The 25229-nt window shown below is 42.2% G+C and overlaps 1 protein-coding gene across 13 annotated transcripts in view; it reads left to right on the forward strand.

The window, feature by feature from the left end:
* Positions 1-25229, forward strand: part of ppargc1a (peroxisome proliferator-activated receptor gamma, coactivator 1 alpha) — a 422123-nt gene that overhangs the window by 391132 nt on the left and 5762 nt on the right. For 3 of the 13 annotated variants that reach the window (XM_078936425.1, XM_078936423.1, XM_078936421.1), the window contains exons 3-12: positions 3410-3604; positions 5429-5554; positions 6311-7634; positions 8496-8541; positions 8759-8832; positions 16264-17485; positions 19708-19800; positions 21096-21216; positions 24148-24269; positions 24552-24703. In XM_078936425.1, coding sequence (XP_078792551.1) covers positions 3410-3604; positions 5429-5554; positions 6311-7634; positions 8496-8541; positions 8759-8832; positions 16264-17485; positions 19708-19800; positions 21096-21216; positions 24148-24269; positions 24552-24703 — 3475 coding nt within the window. The remainder of the gene's footprint in view (positions 1-3409; positions 3605-5428; positions 5555-6310; positions 7635-8495; positions 8542-8758; positions 8833-16263; positions 17486-19707; positions 19801-21095; positions 21217-24147; positions 24270-24551; positions 24704-25229) is intronic. The other 10 variants (XM_023965806.2, XM_078936431.1, XM_078936424.1 and 7 more) reach the window with 6 other exon arrangements.

Here is a 25229-nt window from a genome sequence, read left to right on the forward strand (position 1 = left end):
TAAATAAATAAATAACTACTTAGAAGAACCACCAATTGCTCTGGAGATTAAAATCCTTAAGAAGCAATTAGTAGATCTAATTTGGTTATTTTCCTCAGTGTGCAGGACTGAGTGTTTGCTTAAACCATCACCTTCACCTTCCGTTATCAGCTCTGTGAACAGTATCTCCTTGAGTACAATGGTGTCCTGGAGAACCCAATAAAAGGGGTAAAAGGCAAGGACATTCTCAAAAGCTGCCAGGCTGATAACAAAGGGGCCTCACCTAATAATGAACAACAGGGCTTTGCTTTCTTTTCTGCAGCTTGGTAGATGGAAGCACTGCCAGCGCGCTTTATAGCTAATTGAAGCATTCGGAGTAGAACCGATGCAAAATGTCACCCTTTAGAATGGGAGTGGGGTTAATATATAGTGATCTCACAATTAGCCCAGGACTGTTAAGATCTCTTGAATTCTGTGAGGTCCATTAAGTGGGATGGCCGAGTAAAGTGGCTTCCTCTGAGATAATTTTTCCTCTTTTCCCTCATTTATTTATTTGATTTCAGCAGCTACTGTAATCAATAATAAACGGGCCATCAGCAGCTTCTCCTGCCCCTTCGGAACCGTGGCTTTTGTTGTTGGCGGGATCTTGTTGAGAAATTTACATAGAAAGGGCGAGCTATTGGCAGCAGATTGATTTTTGTCGCACGGGCTCCTAGGCTGACATGGAAAGGTTTGTCCTGGTGGACAAAAGTGTTAGATCATTTCCTCTCCTGGGTAGTAACCATCACTGACGTTTGCTTCTTACCCCAGTTTCCCAAATCCCCACTTGGCCCTGAGTGCCTCTACTAGAGCCACGGCAGCAGTTGCTACTCGACAACTAAAGGTTTTACATGTGTCTCTCAGAATATTAGAGTCCCCTCTGGGATTTCTTTGCGAATGGTGTTCTTTAGGGAGCTTTGGCACTTTTTTTTGTTTTGTTTTTTAAACTGACATTGCTACAGTTGAGCTTCCTTAGCCCTTTCCAAGGCACAACAATGAAGCTTGCACATTTTTTCCCCGTTTTGTGGCTCTCACAGACCGCAATTTCTACTGAATTTAGATTTATAGGTCTAAGAAGGATGTGAGAGGTGGATAAAGCTGCAGCTAAATACACTGTTGATTGGATAGTTGATGAGTATGGACCTAGACAGATGGCTGGCTCATTAAAGACTCATTTGTGATCATCTAAAATGATCCTAAATTTCAATTTCTCACAAAGGATATGTGCTTTTGCTAAGCCAAGGCTCCGGCTTTATCTGCAGTTAATACCAACCCGCTTAGTGCTCAGGTAATGATTTGGGAAGATAGAGAATGGTGAGCATTGCTATGGCACTGGGTTGCAGCGCAGTAGATTTGGAAGCTTCTTGCAAGTAATTAAACAGCATGCCGCCTCTTACAGAGCAATTTCCTGCAAGGCATTTGCTTTCCAATGCAGCATGGCCCCAGTCGGCATCGTGTTATCTCTTTGAAATATGTATCTTTTATCATTATTTTTTTCAATAATGACTGAATGCTTACGATGTGATGAGAAAATGTGCTCAGTTAGCCCCAGATTTACATCATTTTTACTGATAGGCAGCTAATCCTGTTTTTTTTTGTTTGTTTTTTTGGATGAAACAAGTATTAAAATAGCAATACAGTTTTTCTAAAAAGGCATTGATATCCAGCAGGGTATCCAGGGCCAAAAAGGGCGTGCCTGCAGAATTGGCAATTGTCTGTGTTTAAAGTTTCTGACTAGTTTTACCCCCGGTGACATAATGATAGGCACACCGTCACTGAGTGATGATAATCCTCTCGTGTGCATAGAGGGATTTGTTCTCGTTGGACTGACCACAGAACATCCCGCGGTGCAAACACAGTTTATCTTTGTGCTGCCTTGAAGTCCACTGTTCTTTTATGGCTCGAAAGCGTGCCTCCCTGTTGTTAGCTGTCAGTGCATGAAAGCTAGAGCGGTCAAGTGAGGCGCTCCCTCATCGAACTCCTATAGACCCACTTGGATGAAAATGCCTGTTTGGGGTGTTTTTAACATGTTCTTGTAGCATTTTTCTCATGAAGGGGACACATTTTTCAAGAAAATTGAGATTGAAATTACATTTCTAAACATTTCTTTACTCAAAGCACTGTGAATCCGGAGCAAAAATATGTCGTTCGTAGCCGTGACGTAGATGGTACAGTCGATGTAGATGATTCATTTTGGTGCATCCACTTGTAGACCAATAGATCCTCGTACGTCTTCATTTTACTCGTCCGAGCTAGGATTTGGCACAAAACTGTACAGCTAAATGGTTCGCCATTTTTGTTGCACCAGTAAAGATAGGATGGAGTTGTTAGGGACTGTAAGCAAGCGGGAGAAGGTGTAAATAGATGGATGATGGGAAATGGCGCAGGCTTACAATTGTTCCCGCTCACAATTTAGAGCAACAGTTCTGCCCACAACTTCAAGACAAATTTTTGATCAACTCCTGCCGCTCTGCAGAAACTATGTCCCAGAAAACAACACAGTTTTTCTTAATTTTGGCTAAAACTGGCATAATCCTAAATAAATGACCGCCGGGAGCACTTTTAAAAAAGATGATCGTGTGGGACTATGACAGCATTTTTCATGTATTTCTGTCCCTTATATCTAAACGGACGGCGATTATCCTGCATATAACACTCAACACACAGCTTCCCCTGAAAATCCCTCTATACATTTATTGCTTTTTGTCTCACTCAGAGTTGTAATTTTATCCATAAAAACAGACAGCTGCAACTTCTGTCAGAGGCTTAGTGACAGGAACAAGCTTTATTTTTCACGAGATGTTGATGGCAATTTCCTGCCCGGAAGATCAGCTGTCAAGCCGTCGTTTTCAAACATGGGGCGTTTATTTAGCATTAGCGGGCCGTAATTCTCCTTATCTGAGAATTGCTTGCAAATATCTCCTTGGCAGTCCACTCATCCAGCAATGACAGGAAGAGGAGTGACAGGTTCCACTTTTTTCTCTTTTTTTTTTTTTTGGGTTTCTCCGTCTTCTCCCCCTAAACAACAACAAAGGCCACCCCACCCCAACCCATTCTGTCTTCTTTGCTACTTGTCAGTCCTCGTAATGGGTTTCTTGCTAGAGATATTATTTTGGCCCAGTAAGCTGCGTGCCTAAAATGTAAGAGACATGCTTGACTCACGGAATGAGCAGAATATGGTTCCTCTGAAGACTGTCCGACTTCTCGACTCAAAAGAATAAGAGCAAAAAGTCTTCCTAACAAATTAGTAATGAAAGCTTTTGCATGCAGCTACCACCTTCCCTCCATGTTAGCACCTTTCCCTCCTGACTTAAATGCCCTATTTTATTTGGCCATATTTATTTATTTTTATTCATTATGCCTGTTTCTTCTTTCTTGCCTCCTTCTTAAGAAGATAGATGAAGAAAATGAGGCCAACTTGCTGGCAGTGCTCACAGAGACCCTGGACAGCATCCCGGTGGATGAGGACGGATTGCCTTCATTTGAGGCCCTGGCAGATGGGGACGTGACCAATGCCAGTGATCGGAGCTGTCCCTCCTCTCCCGACGGCTCGCCACGCACCCCGGAGCCCGAGGAGCCTTCCTTGGTAACATCCACCGCACTCTTATCCAAACAGTCTTTTCCACATGTACTCTACCTGGTTATTGCTGCAGCTTGATGACAGATTACCATCAAACATGGACGTTTTTATCGGTTTGGCTTTTCTTACATTTTTCTATTTCACACAGTGTGCAAAAGCTGACATAAAGGTAAACGACTGATAATTGTGTTTCTTTCTAAAGCTGCGTTCACACCCAACGTGATTTGTGCATCTGGAGCGTCCAGTTTTAATGTAAAGTCAACGTACAGATGCGATCACAGGTCATGCAGCGCATTTCAGGCATCGGCTGCGGCCTGTTTCGTGTTGTGGCGCCTCTGGAGACCAAAAATCTGAGTTTTGGTGAAGACCGAATCAGTGATTCAGCTTTGGCCTGTGACATGTTGATAACCCGATCAGCGGGTGGAGTCCAAAACCATCACAGAGGAGAATCGGATCATTCCCCTCTTGAATTTTATGATATTTCCTTTTTTTCCATAAAAAAACAATAATAAAACGGTCCACTGATTTTATTTCTATTTTTTTTTCCTCCTTGGACTAATGCGAGACAGAAAGTCATCAATCTGGATCACGGAGAAACAGAAAAGACAGAAAGCGGCTGTCATTCATGCTGTGCACACATCGAGCATGTGTGATACGTTCAAGAACCCGCTAAACGCAGGTTTTTGAACTTCCTTTTTTAGCATACGGTGTTCACACTGAACTGTTGCTACCTGATACTAGCACACACCCACCATCTACAGTTGGAAGAGACTTGGTGCAAAATGTCCAAGCGGTGGAAATCTTGCCCCAGTCTATTCCGGTACATGAAAGACGTTGTGTCACAGAATTCCAGCTGGGCACAAACTGCTGTTATTAATTTCTTCTTCGTGATCAATTTGCATTTTGGCACTTCTGGTTTTGAAAAGGACGTCACTACCAAAGCCAAGTCCCTGATTGGTCAATGTTGATCCTGTTTCATTTTTTCGCACGTTCCTAACCTAAATTAAGCTTAAACCTGATCTCTTAATGTCATCTGTGTCTCTTAAGCTAATGTAAATGAGATAAAGTCAATGCCTTCATGTAGTGATGAGGCTAAAAACTTTTGATGTCAAAGCTAAATAGGGTTGACACAATCAAAGAATGTGATTTTCTGCTTTTTGTCTCTTATAGTTGAGGTATACCTTTGATGAAAATTAAAGGTCTCTCTTATCTTTTTAAGTGGGAAAACTTGCGCAATTGGTGGCTGACTAAATCTTTTTTTGCCATACTGTAGTGTACGCACATACAAAAATTGGTCTTTTCTCTGCCTCTCCTAGTGGTTTTCCACTAAACCCCCCCATGTGTAAGTCATCTTAATGCCAAAAAAGGGAAACAAGTGTCAGTTCAGCACTATTTGAGCTTTTGTTTGCACTCGCAACCCCAAAATGTGGGCACTTCTGCACTTCTAAGGCTTTGACCTAAAAAGTTGTGTTTTTTTACGTTATAGCTCATTTATTTCATGCTGGTTTCTTCTAAACGACCTTTAGTAAAACGCACGAGATTGTTTATTCAATCACATTACAGAAGAGTAGCTGTGTGTACACACAAACACCTGTTCAATAAAGAAGAAAATACTTTTTCTAATGCATACTATAAACTCCTTCCAGCTGTCGCATCTTTTAAATGTGTAATTGATTTTTTTCTCTTTTTTTCCCCACAACTGCAGGTTCAGTTTACAGATTTTACTCTTACAAGGCGCAGGCTAATTGAAAGTAAATGGTCATTTGCATAACCCACACTCTCCCTCCTCCCCCCTTCCACCTCTCTTGTTCTGTTTGGGTCCATTTGCAGCTGAAGAAGCTCCTTCTGGCACCTGCAAACTCCCAGCTCAGCTATAATCAATACACAGGTGGCAAGGCACAGAACCATGCAGCCAGCAGCAACCATCGGATCAGACCACCACCTGCCGTCGTCAAGGTATGCGTGCACACACCAGCGTCGACCTGTGCCTCGATTTTGGTTCTTGCACGTTTCTTGTGCTTAGCTCAAACAATCTGTTCATCGTCTGTTTTGTTTATCCAATGCGGGAACCGAGCCTGCGGTCCTGCAATCAAGGGTTGACCACTCTACCCCTGTACTATGGCCATTACTACATGTTTATTTTGCCCATTTACCCAACATATTTCAGTAATCCACATCATGCAGTCACCACCACATAAGAGATATAGCTCTTGTTTTCTCTCGCTTGGCAAAAATGTCCCTAATCTCCATTTGTTATGCTTTACTAAATACCTAAAATCTTCTAAATATGAAAAGCATCCGAATTTGCTTTTGTGTGAGGTAAAAAACCTGGCGCAGACAGATTTGTGTGTCCTCTACTTGCCATGTTTGCACATACAGTGTGTCAACCTTCCTCACAGTCTATTTTCATATCGAGTCTTTGAATCATCCATTTCTGGAGCAGAGTGAATAAGGACTCCCAGAGGACACGGTGCACGTACAGAGTGGCGCGATGCTGCTGGGGGGGGGGCATGCAATTAGGATGATGGGCGGACGGCACTCCCACCATTGCATCCCAAGTCTACTACTTTGCTTAAGGCTGTTTGAGCCACTCGTTTAGCCTCCGTCTTTGTCTAGTTTTATTTTACTTTTTCCTAAATTAGCTCTGTTGTTGGTTATAAACTGAAACTTTCGGTTTAAAAAGTCTCTAAAGTCTTTTTGTTGTTGTTACAGACGGAGAGCCCCTGGAATGGCAAGGCAAGAGGGGGCTCCAGCCAACAGAACCGCCCGGTGAGGCGGCCTTGCACTGAGCTGCTAAAATACCTAACAGCCACTGATGACATCCTACTCCACACCAAAGGCAGTGAACCTAAGAGCGCCTGGGGAGGTGCTAGTAGCAAAGACAAGAGCGGATTGGGTCTTGGTGCCTCTTCGTCCTCCTCATCGCCATCTTCATCCTCCACCTCCTCGTTCTCCTCCCTGTCGTCTATATCCTCCTCCTCCTCCTCCACCACCACCACAAAGAAGAAGTCAGCTCTGCCATCTCAGCAGCCACTGCAGCAGCATCACCAGCGAGGTGAGAGCCGGGCTGCAGGTGACTGTAGTATGGCTGGTGTTGGGGCTGGGAAGTGGCAGCATTGCAGTCACGATGACGAGGTTGAGGATTTGGAGAGTGCTTCCACCCATGTTGGCCACAGAACCTACACCTGCAGCCATGCCCGCCCCAAACTGGAGCACGGGCCTCCCAGTGAAGAAGGAAGGCCGCCGGGCGATGTGGGCCGGCTGGCAGCTGCTAGGTTTATTAGGTATATGCATTCTTATTCCCTCCCTCCCCGAGAGGCGAGTCACAGCTGTGAGCGTTGCCGAGAGGCTGCATGTGCCACTCAGGCTAGTGAGGGCTTTGGCAGGCAAGGCCGCAGTAACAGTAGCGACGCCAGCCGTGCACCAAAACAACACGTCACTGTGACAATTAAAAAAAGGGAGGAAAAGTTGGGACACCCTTTGCTTAGCCAGTTGCTCACCTCCAAAAATAGACCTTCTCAGTTTCGGGCCTACGTCCCTCCACCCACATTTACCCCTTTACGTAAAAATAAGAGCATTTTGGCAGGTAAGACTTCTGCGAGCCAAGGGCAGGCTTTTTCCCAAGTGAAAAACGAGGAGCCCAAAAGGACCTCTGGTCATGGAAACCATAGATTAAATGTTTCCAAAGAGCCCGACTCGGGGCTAACGTTGTCACCTCTTATGGTAGACCTAGAGAGCTGGGTCAGTCAGCTAGATTCAGGCCTAGACATGGGCTTTGGACTGGACCTGGGATGGACAAACCAGGGAGGCTATGGGGACGATGTTGACCAGAATGATGACGGTGTTGTTGTTGATGATGATGATGACCATGTCACGGGCAGCCCTGGAGCGGTGCTCTCACAGGGCCCACCGAGCCCGCTCATTCCAGATACTAGCATTGCAGAGCCCAACCTTCCCTGCAACATACAAGGGCAAGGGCACCCACACAGGCAGGCACTCAACCAGCACCCCGATGACCAGGGCCTCCCGTTGTTAGGTAATCATGACTGCATCCCCCCCCCACTGGCCTTATCTGTGCTCTCTCTTCTCCTTTTCCTGCTTTAACCACTTCCAAGTTTGATTCCGCAACTAACCCCTAAATCTAACAGTCATTCTGAGAACATAAACACCAATGACTGCAAACAGCCTGCTCGCCAATGCTTTTTTGCTAGTCCTAGAGGCTACCGTCAGATTCTAAGACAGTGTTATTGAGAACCAAAAGGAGGGTGTGGGAAAAGGGGTGAGCCTTGTCTTGCTGCTATACATCTTGTATTCACTAAGTTTATTCCTGAGCCATCTGGCATATTGAGCTGAGTGTGCTGATTATGTACATTTAGACTCAGAGCCCGGGTGCATCCATCGTGCTACCAAAGCCACATTCGCTTAGCTGGAGCACAAGTCGGCCAAAGCCTCGGGCAACTGCACAAGCTTCCTTGACTCTCCTTTCCTTCCTTCTTTTTTTTCCCCCCCTCCTCTGCTGTTGGTGCATGCAATTATGACTTTATTGTCTAGGGAAGGGCTCACCCACTTTCATATGTCTTGTTTGTGGCAATGTTTTTTTTTTTTTTACTCCATTACAGTGTGTGTCTCAAGCGCATTCTGTCTGTGTGTAGAGTCGTTTTAAACCATCACTCCATCCTGCCTCACAGAGTAAACAGAGAGTAAACTGTTAAATGGGGTCAATTAAAAAAAATGTAATGGTTAACAGTGTCCAGTTAAAAATTGGTGTCTTTGTAGAAATATATGCATTTGTTGAGCCAATTTGAGATTGACTTGTTGCAGAATGTGGACCTTTTCTCTTCTGCCATGAGTGTCATTCTTAGATTAATAATTACCCATGCTCCTTTGTGTTCTGCAGCCAAACCAACCACCTTGCCACTTCCTTTGACCCCAGAGTCTCCAAAGTAAGTTTGAGAAGTTTTTCCACGTTCTTCTAGGCAAAGACGTAATACCAAACCACAGCAAAAAAAAAACTTATATTAGCAGAAACTATTAAAAAAAATTATGTTCTCAGTGGAGGCATTCTTGTAACTCATTTCCATTTTATTTGATCACAAAAACTCACCAGTCTTCTACCAAAAAAGTCAAAAATAAATTGTTTTAATTCTTTTTGTCTTCCAGTGACTACAAGGGATCACCTTTTGAGAACAAAACCATTGAACGCACATTAAGTGTGGAGATTGCTGGAACCCCAGGTGAGACCGCCTTTTTTTTCACTATCTTTAAAGACCCACTCTGATGAGAATGGTGTTTTTAACGTGTTTTTGTGGCATTGTTATCCTGATGGAGGACACCTATAAAAAAAAATTAAGCTCAAAATGACATTTCTGAGTACGTCTTTATTTAAATCGTGGTGAATCAGGAGACGAAAAAATGCAGTTTGAAAAAAACTTGTAAGTGTGACGTATGTGCTACATTCGGCAGGGCACAAGCTCCCTGCTCTGGTCCATTTGATTCATCCACTTGTGGAAAAATAGATCCATGTATGTCTTTGTTTTCCACGTTTGAGATGGCATCTGACGAAAACTGTTTGGCTGGATAGCTCGGATTATTGCTCGCCATGTTCGTTGCAGCAGTAATCTTAGTTTAAGGTTATTAGGAACTGTGAGCTAGCGGGGATGCATTAAATCAATGGATGACAGGTAGTGCGCGAAGGCTTACTCCATGCCAACAGTTTAACCCCTTGACACTGAAGATGTCGCCGGCGACCCCCAAATAACACGTTCTTCAACCTCAGCTGTTTATGCGATCAACGGAAATCAGCTGATTCTGACGCGGAGAAAAACAGATTTTCATATCAGCTTTGCCCCAATAGGCAAAACGTTATCATTGCAAAGCGTTGCATAAAGACACCAAATCTGCTAGAATTGCGTTTTTCACACGGCTGAAGAGTGAAGGTAGTCCAAAGAATGTCAAGACTAGAGCTGAAGCTAAAGGGTTAATTTCCTAAACCTCTGATGCCACTAATTATGAATTGCACTTTATGGGTTAATGCTTATATTTCCAGCATCTTGATAGATTTGGTAGAGTTCAGAGTTCAAGGTGAAGAACAACGAGATGTCTTTTATGTGCCTGAGTATCGATTAGGCTTTCTGATCCCCTCGTGATTTGTTGGCAAAGGCCCCCATTGTTCCCTGTTCTTAGGATACTGGAGAGTTAAAATGCCTTCTTTTCATCAGATCTTAATGGGTTCCGACCAGCAGGTTACTCAGCTGACACGTGACAAGGAATCGGAATCAGCAGCTAAATGATTCAACATAGACAGTGTAAGGAGGGAAAAAATTAAATTAATTTTAAATATTACATACTGCTATTTTTGAGTGGCAGATTGGAAAAAGCCAACAAAAAGACTTACATATTTGAAAATTGCTAAGAAAAAAGAAAGAAAAAGGTTGGTAAAAGTAAAGCAAATGCCCTTTAGTCATTTGGGACTTTTGGGTATTCATTTACCAGCAGGCGAAATGATTCTTGTATTAACCTCATGTTTGTCCTTTGCACTTTCTACTTCTTGGGAGAAAAAAAAAAACAACCCCAACAGGTATCCGTCTGTCCTTTTGACTTTGTTTGAAGTGTTTTTTTTAACCCTTTTGTGTAGATAAGCTTTCAGGGTCACAGGAGAGAAAGAGCAGGACTCGTTATGCTCGGGGGCAATCAGGCACGGTTAATATTTCCTCCTGTTTTGCTGCACGCGAGCGAGTCTGCTGACCTATAGCCAAATCCGCGTTTTCGTTCTTTTCCACCGGGTCCGTTTTACAAGCACGGTCCAATAAAGCCGTCCACCTGACGACTCAATCCTGGGCAAATCTACCACTGAATATTTGCAGAAAAGTCATTAGTCTGGACGCTTTGGGGTGTTGAGCCCTGATCGTAGTTAAAGATTAGCTTTTAAGGCTCAGGCCATATTTGACAGATGAATCCCAGTCAGCGCAGGTAAAATAAATGCAAATAAAGATAACAATGTCAGTATTAATAATCAGAAGAAAGTTATTAGGGGACATAGTTCAGTTGGTGTGTCTTGACAACCCGGTGATGGTTTTTTTTTTGCCAAGTGCTGCCAGGCAAATGAGTTTATTCTTTTATGGTGGGTTGTAGTAGTAGTTGTAGAGACTTGCACAACATGTCCTGCACAAATATGTAGGGTAGATAAAAAAAAAAAAAAGAAAAACGTTTAGGGGGTAAGATAGCTGTCAAAAGGAAACTTTTGCAAAGTTTTGCTCAAATTAATACTTTGGACACAACTTTGCAAAAAGTTTGAAAACAACATTTAGTTTTACGTTAAATATGTCCTTTGTGATTCTGATTTGTCTTTGTTATGAATCCAGAATTTCCCCTGTTAACTGTCAAAACTACATCATGTGGTTACAGGCGTATATACTGTCACGAAACCTTGATTCAATAAGTGCGCATGCATACTGAGGCTCATTTTTAAAAAGCTAAAATAGAATAGAATTCCACTTTTTGGATGCCACAGCAGGGAAATAATTTGTTTTTACAAATAAAAAATAGAAAATAAAAACTATTTTTTTCCATCGATTCCACAGTGTCAAGTTGTTGTTGCCAAGTGACAACAGCTGATGGTGTAAACCAGGGGCGAAGCTACAGGGGGAAAGGAGGGTGGGGCTGGTGCCCCCAACAAACAGCTTTGCCCCACACTTGCCCCCCTACTTTTGAGTCAATGTTAGTACCATTATTGACAAAGTTTAAGAAGTTTTCAATACGAGCTTCTTTACACATTACAAAAATAACAATAGCAACATTTCTAAATGAAATAAAAACATTAATAATAATTAAACTGTAATAAAATTCATATTTTTGATCTTTTCATTTGTTATGGCTATTCACTCTGCTCCACCCTTTTGCCCCCTCTTGCCACTCCATATAAATTGTTCTACCTCCGCTCCTGGTGTAAACAATGCACTCGCACATCAATTCAGACCCAAGAGTAGTGGAAAAAAGTCCAAAAAGTGAGAGAGACCTGGCTGAGACACCAAGATGGTGTCTGACATCATCAGCCAGAAGTGGAATTTATACAACTTACCCTAAACTTAACCCCAAAGTGTTAAGTTGTTGAAAAAGCTTTTATTAAAACCGTAAGTGTGAGGGTTACCAGTTAAAATAAAATTTCTTCTTTATTTACTTGTTTTTAACTTGTCCTGTCCAACTGCTAAACAGGTTTTAAGATTTTACTGTTACAACAGGGGGTTATGATTTTTTTGACAGATATATATTTTTATAAATCCCTTTTTTTAATTTAAGGCTAAACTTTATTTTTATCTATGTTTGTATGCATTTCTTAAATAATGTATGCTTTAAAAAAAGATTTGAGTGAAATTGGTGGGCTTCTGGTTCCAGGTGAGGATTTCTGGTTCTGGACATTGATGTCTGCAGGCATGTCTGTCCTCTTGCAAACAGGAGTAGCAAACATGCCACCACACTCATTAGGTGTTAAAAAAGAAAAGGTCCCTATTTGTCAAAAAAGGTTGATGATAAAAGAATTATGAAATCTCTTCCAAAAATATGGATCCCCACAAGAAATTAATAAAGTAATGCCAAAAAATAAAGATAAGAAAGTGTGGAGCAATTAGTGCCACCCCTCTTATTTAACCCTTAAGCTTACCTAGGCACTTTAACATTAGGAGTTGGGTCATCTAGACCCACTAGAACCTTTTTTCTTCAATGATTTGTGATCTTCACTGGTGTCCATGGATTACATGAAATCCTCTTCACATTTATCCACCTTTTTGGATAATAGATAGGCATATCCACAAGGATGTGGATAGCATGTCAATGTAAGGATCGGGTCATTTGGACCCCATAGGATATCACAAGGGTTAAAAAAAAAACACAGACATAGAATGTGACTTGAAGAGGCACCTATTTCACTCTTCCACCAAGGAAAGGGAGACAGATGGTTTGAGAGGAAAGCACAAAAAACATTTAAACAGTAAGAATTCTATGGCCGAGGTTTTTTCATTGCTATGTTTAAACAATTATAAAAACTTAGTGGTTTAGTAAGCCACATCACAAGTTTATGCAGTGAGCATGATGCTAGGTTAAAACAGTGGGGGGGGGGGGGGGGGCATTTTTTTCAAAATGGTGGGGTTGAGGTGAGTTGGTCCCACTGGCACAACTGGAGAATGTTGAAGAAAACCTTCAAGAGGTCTGTTAATGGAAAGCCCATTTTCACATTTTGAGAAAAATAATGGAGTCATGCCTAGAGGATGTGCTCAAAAAGCTACCTATACCTCACAAACTTGGTGGTACAGCTAGCAGCTATAAGCTGACTTTCCCTTGCAGCAATCTGTGAAGAGATTCCGATCCAGATGAATTGCAAATGTTTTATTTTGTTCTAAGTACATGTTCACATGGCCCTGCCATTGTTGAAGTACTTTGGCCTTTAATGTTGTAAACTATCTTTATTTAAACCACCCACCACACTTACTTATACAATCATAGGGGAACAAAAGTTCATATTTTCATACAGCATTACCAAAAAATGTGGTCTGTGATGTTTTTGAAACTCTAAATAAACAAGAAAGCAATTGATTAAATACATTTTCAGCATTATCCCTTGTGAGATATAGAAGATCTCTTAAACATCTATGGCACAATTTCACACAGTGTATTTCCAGTGTATTGCCCCATGCCAGGGGCAAAACACTATTATTTCTTTTGCTAGAGCTATATTTCTCCTAAAGTTTATTTGAGATTTAAAGTGATTATCTCCAGGGATCCACAAGATCCTAAACTATATACACAAAATTTACCTGGGGGCTGTATAGTAGTTCCCTCACTTTAGAGGCGTTTTAAGTAGAAATTGGCACTACTTACCTCGCTTTCCCCTACTAAGGTTATTCATAAAACATGCATCAGTGACATTCCCTTTAGTGGTAGTCAGTACACACGTGAACTGTGTTGAATCGATGTTTCATGACCCTGTGATGTATTTTTTTGACAGTAACTTAAAGTCGTATCTAAAACAGACATAACAAAATGTGTTCATATTTTCTTTTTCAGTTTTTTTCCAAGTGTGCACACCTTTGTCTATGAGCATTTTGACACCCTAGTTTCTATAAAGAAATATCCTCTTCAGATGGCACCGACAACCCCATGGGCTGTACTGTATCTGTTCAGGCCTAATCTCTGCCAAACTAATAGATTTATCCTGCGCTGCTGTGTTGTCTTTAATTACTGTATCTCATGACACTGAGGTGGTCTGAGTGTTGCTATTTGCATAGCTTACCGCCGGATCAACTCTTTAAGCCAAGACTTGTTATTCGCTCCATGGTGTCCCAGCAACGTAGCTGCATGAGAAAAAAAAAAAGAACAGCTTTAAAACCCTTCTCTTTCACTTTGGTATTCCATTGTTTTCTCCCATGATTGGTGTTTGTGTGAGCACAACATCCATCACCTGCAACTGAGAGGCACATATTTATCCAACTCTGATTTATTTCACCCTTATTGCTAATGGCTGCTAGTTTATGATCCCACACGCAAATTGTTTTGGACAGATGGCGTTTCATTGCTGAAACAGAAGTTTTTTTTCCCGGCATTGTCTCCCATCCGCTGTCCCTTTCTCCTGTCTCTTTTTTTTCCCCAACTTGACAGAATGTTTTATACGACGCGAGCTCTGAGAGCAATGAGACAGAGGAAAAAAGGGGGCTTGAAGTCCTACTTACACATCTATAATAGATAATATGATGATAACCCATTGGCTCGTGCATCCCAAACACAGCAAGTCATTTCAGAAAGTTACACAATTTATGTGCCAGGCTCTTGCACTCTCTTTGCCAAGTCGTCTCTCCAGAGCATATTCTAACACTGGATTTGATACTAATAGCTGTCATTTGGTGCAATTCACTGGCAAGGGAAGAGTGATGTGCTTTATAAGGATGGCAAAGAAGATGGGAAAGCGTAGGTGTTTCAAAGTGCCTGAGTTTGACTCCAGTGAGAGACTGTTAGTGACAAGTGTGCCTCTTTGTGTGGGCACATTTGTTCTGTGTAAGGCAAGGAAACGGGGAAAGATGAAGAGTGACAGAAAGAGGGAAATGGAGATTGATCCGGGGGAAGACAGCAGACAAAAGGAAGAGAGGGGGGGGAAGGCAAGAACTCTAGACTCAACTAAAAAATGAGACCCAAAAAGAGGGAGGGGAAGGGGGAATGAGAGTAATGGCGGCGGCTGTTTGTGTGAGCGCGTTAACAATGCTATAAAATGGGCTCATCTCAGGACTTCCCATATAACTGCCATCTGTCTGGTTATAAATCTGTAGGAATCTGGGGAAGAGATGGAGGGATGTAGGGCAAAAGCAGTAGGGATGCCATCTGACGAGAATGTCAAACCGACAACAAATCCTCTCCCTGCCTGCACAGCATCCGTCCTGCTATGGTAGCCTCACCAGGTCTGCAAAACTGAACATAAACCATGGCGTCCTTCAAGATGCACCTCGAAGAAAATTACACTTCAAAGTGCATTTCTTTATTCAAATCATTGAAAAAACGCCTGTAGCAGTGACATAGAAGCTACAGTCATCAAGCCACAAGCTCCCTGCTCCACTCCATTTTGATGAATCCACTTGAGGATCCATGTGCAACTTAGTTGTCCTCGTCCAAGCTGGCATTTGGCTCCAAACTGTAAGGCTGGATAGCTCAGATATTGCTTACCATTTTTGTTGCACCTCTAATGTTAGCTTGGCGATGTGAGAGGGTTAGCTCAGGGATGGGCGACTCCAGGCCTCGGGGGCTGGTGTTTCTGCAAGATTTCCAGACATCCAAGCCCCAGTCATGACTGACTACCTGGTTCAGGTGTGTCCAGTCAGTTAGAACATGCCAGAGCAGGGTATGATGCGGCCCTCAAGGTTTGGAGTTGCCTGATTCTTGGGCTAGCGGGAGACAGTGTAAACAAAGGGATGTGGCGAAATGAGGGCAGGCTCACTCTGTACCAACATTTCCACAAATCAGAGGTGAATTTCGAATGAACTCCTGCTGATCTGCAGAAACTATGTCGTAGAAAACGACATTGATTTTTTTGGATCAAATCATTATAATGACGATTAAAATAGCACTGAGGATGCTTTTAAAAAAAACATGATCAGAGTGGGACTTTCAGATGCAATTAACATTACAGAAGCTTCTGGAAAAACTGTGTTTGGTTCAGAATTGTTCTTTCAATTATGAAAAACTCTCCATAACGAGGTTGTGTCCCAGACAGAAGCAGACAGTACATTCACTTAATTTTCCTTTTTCCATCTGATACATTACCTTGACTTCTTTTTTTTTCCTTTTCCATCCTTGTGTGTTGTTGTTGTTTTTTTCTTCTCAAAATTGATCTTTTCAAGGTCAGAGAATAGGGGAATGGCAAGCCATCTGTATTAAAGAACTGCTGTATTAAGTTACACCAAGCATTACATTAATCTGTCAAGATTGCAATAAAATAGGATTAGGCCCAGCGAAAAGGGAATATTTTAATCATGCATGAATCTGTGTCCACTGTCCATAAACTGACCTGGGAGGTTATAGATGAATAAGGCTAGATGGGAGATGGAGAATACAAGGGGGAAGGTTGCATTATGATTCTATTTTCATTTTATTGCTTCCACACAACCTCTGCCTCTCCCTCCCCCGTGCAGGTCTGACACCACCAACCACGCCCCCACACAAAGCCAGTCAAGAGAATCCTTTCAAAGCATCTCTCAAAACCAAGTTGTCCTCATGTTCCTCCTCGGCCTTGACATGCAAAAGAAGCAGGTTGAGTGAGTTAGGCGCCTGCGTTGTGGCCCTGGCCCCGGGTGCCTCAGCTGGGGGCCCCGCCAGGAAGGGTCCCGAACAGACTGAGCTTTACGCGCAGCTGAGCAAAGCGTCCACCGCCCTCCCTTACACTATTGCTCCATATGCAGTAGGGGGCGGCCTTGAGGAGCACCGCAGCCCTGGCAACAACAAGCGGGCCTGTCCCCGCGGCCACAGTGACCATGATTATTGCCAGGCATCAGCTCGTTCCAAGGCGGCAGGGGGCACAGCCACTGTGACCACAGTGGAAATGACATTTACCCCACGTGCTTCTGATGCCTCAATGCCCAGTTCTGGCAAAGTAGAGAACGGGCGTCTGGAATGTAAGGACTCGGCCATGCCAGCACCCTTTTCACCACCATCTTTTTCTCCATCTTCAGCTTCACCTGGCCCTTTGACTAAGGAGCAGACTCCAGTGTCTCTGGAAGCAGAAGCAGGTCATTGCAGGGGCTCGGGGGAGCAAACCCTCACACAAGCCAGTCCTATCCCCGCATTCGGGGCCGCCTCCATGAGGGACCAACCACAACTCTGTGCCACGAGCCGGAAGCCCCTGTGCGACCAGGAAATCAGAGCAGAGCTCAACAAGCACTTTGGCCACCACCCACAAGCCGTCCACAGCCAGGGTGGCCAGGAAAAAGAGGCGAACTGCAAACGGAACAAGGCTACAGCCCCTCAGCCTGCTGTGGCGGGAGAAAATGACTATTACTCCCAGAAGCTGCTTGGCTCCAGCTACCTGCACACAGGGTTTCTGCCTTTCCATGATGAGATAGAGCTGGGCGAGGGCCGTGACAGTCGCTTTGTCTACCCTTGGGAGGGAACCCCTCTGGACCTACTCTTTGACTGCTCTCCCAGCTCTCCCTCCTGTTCCCCACCATCCAGCTGCTCCCCCTCCCGAGGCTCCCTCTCCCCGCCTTCCTCCCTTCTCCTGTCACCCAATAGACCTTTCTGCTGGACCACCAGCGGATCCCGCTCCCGCTCCCGTTCCCACTCCGGCTCCCGCAGCTCGTCATCACGGTATCGCCGGCGCTCCCTGTCCAGCTCCCCTGATAGACGCCCCCCCTCCTGGTAAATTCTCTCTCTGTCTGCCTTTGTGTGTTTGTGTTGCATTTTTAAGCTGTTGTGTTTGTGAGAACCGTCCACTGACATGTCAAATTCAGTTTTCCTAGCATTAGGCTTATTCTAAAACTAAACCCACAGAGTGATGTTTACATGTCTTTAATCACAGGTAAACAGCACTTAGAATGTGATTAAGCTGATGGATAACTCAAATACAGTGGACTCCTGACTTTCAGATGACAAACAAAGCACAAGACCACACACACTTAAGCTACTTTATAAACATGCAGTTCAAACGCAATGGAATTTTAAGTTCCCTAAAGACGTACTCCGATGAAAATCATGTTTTTGTTGCTTTTAACATCTTCTACCGGCATTTTTATCTCATGATAAAGAAAATTAAGCTTAAAATTTGTGTTGATTCAAATTGTTGTGAATCAAGAGCAGATAAATGAAATCTCCAATTCAAATAAAACTTTATTTTTGAAAAAGAACAAATGCTGGGCAGGTTACAAGCTCCCTGCTCTGAGCTGTTAGGAACGGGGAGGGGAAGAGGGGGTGGGGTTGTTTTGCACCATCGGTCCTGCCCACATGTCAGAGGCAATTTTCACATGAACTAAGAAACTATGTCCTAGAAAACGACACAAGTTTTTCGATTTAGGCTAAACACAGCAAAATCATAATTAAAAAAAGACCACTAAGAACTCTTTATAAATAGATCAAAAGATGATTTAAATGGGACTTTAAAGCTTATACATGTCTAAAACTTAATCCTATATAACCATTAATTTCATATTTGACACACATTCCTTAAAAATATTAAGTTGGACCATGTTTTCTTCCCTGTAGTTCACCTTCATCCCACTAGGGGCAGTTGTAGCAAATTTTCAAGTTTATGGTGAGAATAACTCATCTTTTCATTATTATTATTTTTTGCATCAAAAGAACGCAACATTTGTTGATAAATAATTCTTTATAATACAGTTAAAATGCGTTAAAAATATGTGATTGACTTTGAGAGAATGGCTAAATATGGTGCCTTCTTCCTGAACACCCATGTTGTGTTTGTGAGCAAAAAAATGACCAAATCACTTAATATATCATAATTGATAGGATTTATATTTCATCTAGAGAATTATTATAATTAAGGGTAAAAAAAACATCTTTGGTCCTAAAATGTTAAAATATCTGTCAAATCTTGGATGTATTGGGCTTTACAGGGTTAAACTTCATTTTCTTCATTTCAACATTTCAACATAATGTATATTACATTTGGCAAAGAGAAGCATAAAATCACTAATTTTCACACATTTTTTGTCAGATGATTATTTTAAGCTGCAGTTGTTTTGTTTTTTTTCTACACGGCAAACCCACCTCCTTTTTTTATTCCCAGTTGAGAGCACAAGGCTTTGGGAACCTAGTCACAACACTAAAAAAACTACATTTCCCATGCTCCCCTTTGATTTTGATGGAGGCCCTGGAAAGTTCTGTTGTCGAGGGGTTCGGGGGAGGTTTTGGTAAAAGAACAAACACTATTTGCAGAGCATGATGTGAATAAATTGTCAGTAGTGGTTCTTTGAGTGCCTCACTGTGTAGGACTCCACTGCAGTGATTCACTGTGTTTACATGATTACTGAAAGGTCACGATACTCCAGCGAGCTGATAGAATCACTCTATTCAGAACCTCTTTCTTTACTTTGCAGCAACTTGATAGCAAATGATGCTGTAATAGCCTGAAGCCCTTGAATCGAACGCAGAAATCTACAAGCTTTTCAAAATACCACATGGACTTTTTCAGTTTGCAAGAAGCAGAAAATAAATAAAAAAATAATATTAACTGAATATTTCTCCAACGGCACCATTCTGTGTTTATACCCTACAGTTTTCTGTCCTTTTTTTTTATTTTTTTGAACTGGCATTCCTTTGCTTCACTCAAACTTCTGTCATTCCATTATTCAGGTCTTCCTTCTTCAGCAGCACTTCAATAATTGAGCATCAGAGGCTCAAGGAGTACAAGCTGTACAACCTCTACAGCCAGGCCACGAGGATTTAAACTATTGACCACTTCTTTATGCAACACAGATAGTTGTTTAGGATGTGGAATTAAGCTGCTTTGTAAAAGCCTACCGTGTCAAAATGTTAGTTTAGTTCTAAAATAAAGATTAAACATGTTTTTGAGAAAAAAACAAATCCAAAAAATAATACCGTTTTTTTATTTTATTTCTTGTCAGGTCGCGTCACAGCACAGATTTGAATGTTTCTCGCTCCAGAACCCACAAGAGTCCCCGCCCCCAGTCACGCTCTCCTCTCAGCCGCAGGCCAAGGTGAGTAGACTTAAGTGAAATATTTAAGACCCACTCTGATGAAAAATGTGTTTTTAACATGTTCTTGTAGCATTTTCCTGATGATGGAAGACAAAGCGAAAGAAAATTGGGATTAAAACTGTGTTTTTGAGTATTTTTTTTATTCAAATTCCACTTATAGACTAGCTGGTCCACACACATCGTTGTTTTTTAAATGGATAATGGGAAGTGAATGTGGGCTCTGTACCAACTGTCCCGCCCACAACTCAGAGGGGAATTTATAATGAATAAATGCAGCTCTGCAGAAACTATGTCCTAGAAAACAGCACAGGTTTTTTTTTTGGCTAAAAATGGCATAATCGTAAATAAAAGACCACTGAGAATGCTTTTAAAATAGATCAAAATGATGATCAAATTGAGACTTTAGTATCCTCCTCAATACATGTGGTTAAAATTTGCTTTTCAGATATGAAACCAATGTAAAATATCCTGCAAATTTCTCCAGATTTCTGATGGTAGGAAGTGAAGTCAAACAAAAAGAGAGTCGATGAAAGAAAGAAAGTTTCCCCTGTCACCAGCAAAAACCGGAAAAAAGAAGTTTCCTCTCAGACAACTGCACCAGCACGGGGACTGTAGCAAAGCATTCAAAGGAAACATGTTTAATTGATCATGTTTTATAGGAACTAGTGACAGAGGGATCAAAATCCTGCAGCTTCTTATTCAAACTGCGTACTAAATTGATGCTTTGGCTTCGTCGTGAGGCATCTTCAACTGTCTGTAGTTTTTCCACGAGTCACTGTTTGAAGGGACGATTTGGTATGCAGAGAAGTACTGACAGCGCCTCGGCGCTCCGAGCTGATTTGGCACCCACGTGCCTAATGACACCCGACAAGCCAGAGAGTCGCACATCAGTAGAAAACTTAACGGACACGTCTTGTGCTGGTCCGGAGCGGTGGTGGTGAGGGGGGGAAAGAAAGTAGCACTTTTCCTTCTTGATGAATCCCTAACTAAGCAGAAAGTAATGACATGTGAAGTTGTGCTGACAGATGCAGCTGCCTGGCTCTTCCCGTTCGCCGGCGCTCCCGCGGGCCTCTCCTGCAGGCTCCGTAATCATAGCACCGGCGGAAAGACATCTTATTAACACGTCCATCTCCTTTGCTTTTGCAACAAACTTCTCAGCTATCGGGGAACAAGTCCTTGGTGGATACTAGCAATTGTTCTTCATAAGCGCGGACAGAAGTGTTGCATTTAAGGGACGGAAGGGGGGGGAAAGGAGGACGTTGATTGATGCCAGATATTTATCTTCTCCTCCACAGGTATGACAGCTATGAGGAGTACCAGCATGAGAGGCTGAAGAGGGAGGAGTACCGCCTGGATTACGAGAAGCGGGAGTTTGAAAGGGCTGAGCAGAGAGAAAAGCAACGGCAAAAAGCCATAGTGAGTCACACCCCACCACCATCACTGTTAGTTTTTTTTTCTTTTTCTCTTTGATGCTTGACTTCATCTTCCCGCACAAACACTGATAAAAGACCACATTTGATCACTGCCATGGCACAACCCACAGAAACCTCCCACAGACGCACACAGATTATTTAGGACGAGACAGCCTGCAGCCCCCTTCAATGTGCCAGAGCATCTCTCAGCTGAAACGCACAAAGTGAGTTCCTGAATGATTCAGGCTACAGGCCCTTCCTCTTTATCTCTGGGTTGGGTATTTTTAACATATCTGTCGACTGGAAACACTGTCGACTCCTATTAATCACGCCACGGGGTAAAGCGTTAAAATAGTGGGAAATAGAAAACTAGCAGAGCAAGAGGAAGATAAGCTAAAAAAGAAAAAAGGAAATGGCCATTGATTGTGTTGAGATCCTTCCCCTTCTTCTGTGTGCATTCCAAAATCCAGACTATCGCGTTTCTCCCTTATCGCCGCTCTCTTTGTCTCTGAGGACTTCCAGCGGGGCGAGGCTGCGACAACGTGTTGATAAAGCCCACATTAAATGATGCAGCAATGCAAACGTGGCTCGGCACGCACGCGTCTTCCAAGGAGTCAAACATTTATGAGCAGTCGAGCTGTCAGACGAGGTTTGGGAGGCCACGGATATGAAAGCCTCTGGCTCTGCCCCTCCCCGTCCATAGCTTCCCTCTTTGCACAAAAGCAGCCCTCAGGGTGCCGTCAAGAAAAGACCACCTATTTATCACTTGTCAGCAACAAAACCTCTTATTCAGCAAATGCATTTATTTAGTCTCAAGCAGTACAAAAAAAACAAACAAACACAGCGAATGGAAAAAGCACAACGGTAATCCGGAGTTAAATTGTATTGTTCTCAGCTACAATATAAGCCGAATGAGCAAAGGTGAACTTTGAGTTTAACACAAGGCAACTCATTTACATACATGCTCCTGCTATTCTCAAAGCAGCATTCAAAGCTGCTACAGGCCTCAGTGGACTTGCCCTAGTAATGGCAAGTAAATGAATGAATAAATAAACAATAGTAGAGGTAGACGATGGCCCCAGGACTCAACTATATTATATGATTAGCCAATGCAATTAAAATGCTCAAAAGCAATAACTGCAGCCCGGTGCAGGTGGCTTCTAAATTATTCTAACATGACTCTCAGGTCGGTTCATGGAAATCTGGGTTTTTTTCTACTCATAATGATGTCCTACTCCAATCATCTTTTGAATCTTCTTGTAAAATGTTCCCAGCGGTGTTTTAAATATGATTCTGCACTTTTTAGCCAAAATCCAAAAACTTGCAACGTTTTTTTTAGGATACAGTTTCTGCAGAGCGGCAAGAGTTTGTTAGAAATTCACCTCTGAGTTGTTGGTTCAAAAAGTAAGCCCACCTCCACCTCCACTTCCCGTCATCCATCTGTTTGCACTCTCTCCAGTCTGCGTCTACAAGTGGATGCATCAGAATGCAGCAGAGCAGGGAGCTTGTGGCCCGCCGTCTGTAGCTTCTACGTCACAACAAGCTTTTTCCAACAGTATTTTTGCCTTTTTCTGATTCCCAATGATAAAGAAATACTCAGTAATTAACATATGCCCTCTATTATCAGAAGAAATGCCAAAAGAACATGTTAAAAACACAAAAAACACAATTTTATTTCAGAGTGGGTCCTTAACAAACCATCAGAGCAGTTTCTATGTTGTGGGCCTGTAAAAATGAAAAGGTTTTCTGGCTTTAAACTGAGTCCCCATCCTGCTTTTTTAAGACTCACATAAGGAGGATTCTTCAAAAAGGAGCTCCAAACTTTACAGGGGGCATTATTTGATCAAAGGTTCTGCTTCTGCTTGGTGAGCTGAACAGAGACAGAAGAAAACCACTATGAATGTAGAGTGACGGGGCGTTCGTATTCAGAAACTGTTCCAGTAAAAACAGACTTTTTATTTTTTTGCTATTTTTTTATTTTTTCAAAAAGAGCTCAACAATTACAGAACAATTCTATTTTCATTCAAGGATTTCAAAAACCATGTTTTGAAAACAAACGAAGGTGGCCCTGAAGTGCAAATCACATCATCAAATCACTTAATGCAAAAACATAATAAAGATCACAATGACAATTATAAGAGGAAAATGAATAATACAAACAAGGAACATTGCATTTTAATAATTAAAATACAATTCCTGAAACAAAAAAACAAACAAAAATCAGGAAAAAAGGTACTTTCCTGAAATCAAAACAGGTACGTATTATGGGACATCACTGATTAGATGAAGAAGAGGTAAAGCAGAAGGATGTTTTACCTGAACTGTGGTAAAGAGTTGAGCACCAAACTTTCACAGTGGGTGTGGCCAGAAGCTTAAAGAAATATCTTCTGTTGGATGATAGTTCTATACCAAATAAACATCATCATCCAGTCAGTGATGTCCCATAATTCCGACCTCTTCCAATTTCTCAGTTTGTTTTCTTTTTTAACATTTCATTTTGATTTCTGGAAATTGCTTTGGTTTCCTGAAATGTTTTTTTTATATTTTGATTCATATTTTGGAATTTCATTTTTTGGGTTTTTTTTACGTTATATTTTCAGGATTTTTGTTTTGATTTCTATAATGCAATATTATATGTTTTCCTTTTTAATTTTGTGGTATGTTTTTGCCTTGAGTGATCTGTTGATGTGTTTTGCCCTTCAGGGCCACTGGACACTTTCGTAAAACAGACATTTTTTCTTTCAAAAATAGCTCACAAATAAATAAATGCGCGAATAAGTAAAAAACAGATAAAAATAGACATTTAAGAAAAAGTCGGCCTAGTTAAAAGACAGACAGGCAGTGAAATAGTTCCTTAAAATCAGCATCAGTTTCACAGATGTGATGAGAAGAAAAAAACCTTTGCTTCTGGTCTGTTGTCACTTCTCATAAACAGGAGGAGAGGAGGGTGGTGTATGTGGGGCGACTGAGGTCCGACTGCACCCGGACCGAGTTGAAGCGCCGCTTTGAAGTCTTCGGAGAAATTGAAGAATGTGCAGTGAACTTGAGGGATGATGGGTAAGGCCCGAGGACTTTGCATGCGTGTGGTTTTGCATGATAATTTATAGGGCGGGGGGGCGGGGATCAGGTATTCTTAATGTCTAGATTGCACTGGAGCAAAACTGTCTGCTGTAACAACAAAACTTTCGGGCAAGGAGCATCTCCTGCGCCCAAAGACACGCTTTCATTGATTCTCTTTTGCATATAAATAGCATGATCTTCGTCAAAGACGAGCCCTTCTGTTGAGTCACTGCCGTCCCGCAGCTACGCTGACAATCTAATTCTTCTCTCCTGGACCAGGGACAATTTTGGCTTCATCACCTACCGCTATACTTGTGACGCCTTTGCCGCCCTTGAGAACGGACACACCTTACGCAGGCCAAACGATCCTCAGTTCGAGCTGTGCTTCGGTGGACAAAAGCAGTTCTGCAAATCACATTACACAGACTTGGGTAGGTGTGGCGCCGGCTGGTCTTTCCGCCAGCTTCCTGCGAACGTCTGTTCTGTGTGTTGGTTTCTCTTGAGGCCTGTTGTTGGGAAAAAATGAAAGTTAGAGATGATACTTTGTGATAAAAAGAAATATAGATGACTCTGTTTTGTGCTTCAGATGAATGATTTCTACATTAAGAGTAGGATGCCAGAAGGAAGGCTGCTCTTCAAAGCATTAGCACCACTGTATGTACTTATAGATGCCATTTACCGTTGGGAATTTATATTTAACACTTTGCTACATAAGATTAATCGAGTTATGGGGACAGAACATCTTTAGATGTTGCAACGCGGATAATGTGCATTACTGTTCCACCAGGAATCTTTGAGATGTAGTGGTGGAAATCATAATCCACAAGAGATTGGTGGTATTTGTGCCTTCTGATGAAATTTTACTTTGTAGTACTGACTGATTTACTAGTTTGCTAAATTCTCAGTAGTTATAAATAAAAGGACATAAAAGCCAAAAATTTCTCTAGTCTTAATGAT

This window comes from Oryzias latipes, chromosome 18 (assembly GCF_053564925.1).
Source record: "Oryzias latipes strain Hd-rR chromosome 18, Olatipes_Hd-rR_3.1".
NCBI classification, from domain to species: domain Eukaryota; kingdom Metazoa; phylum Chordata; class Actinopteri; order Beloniformes; family Adrianichthyidae; genus Oryzias; species Oryzias latipes.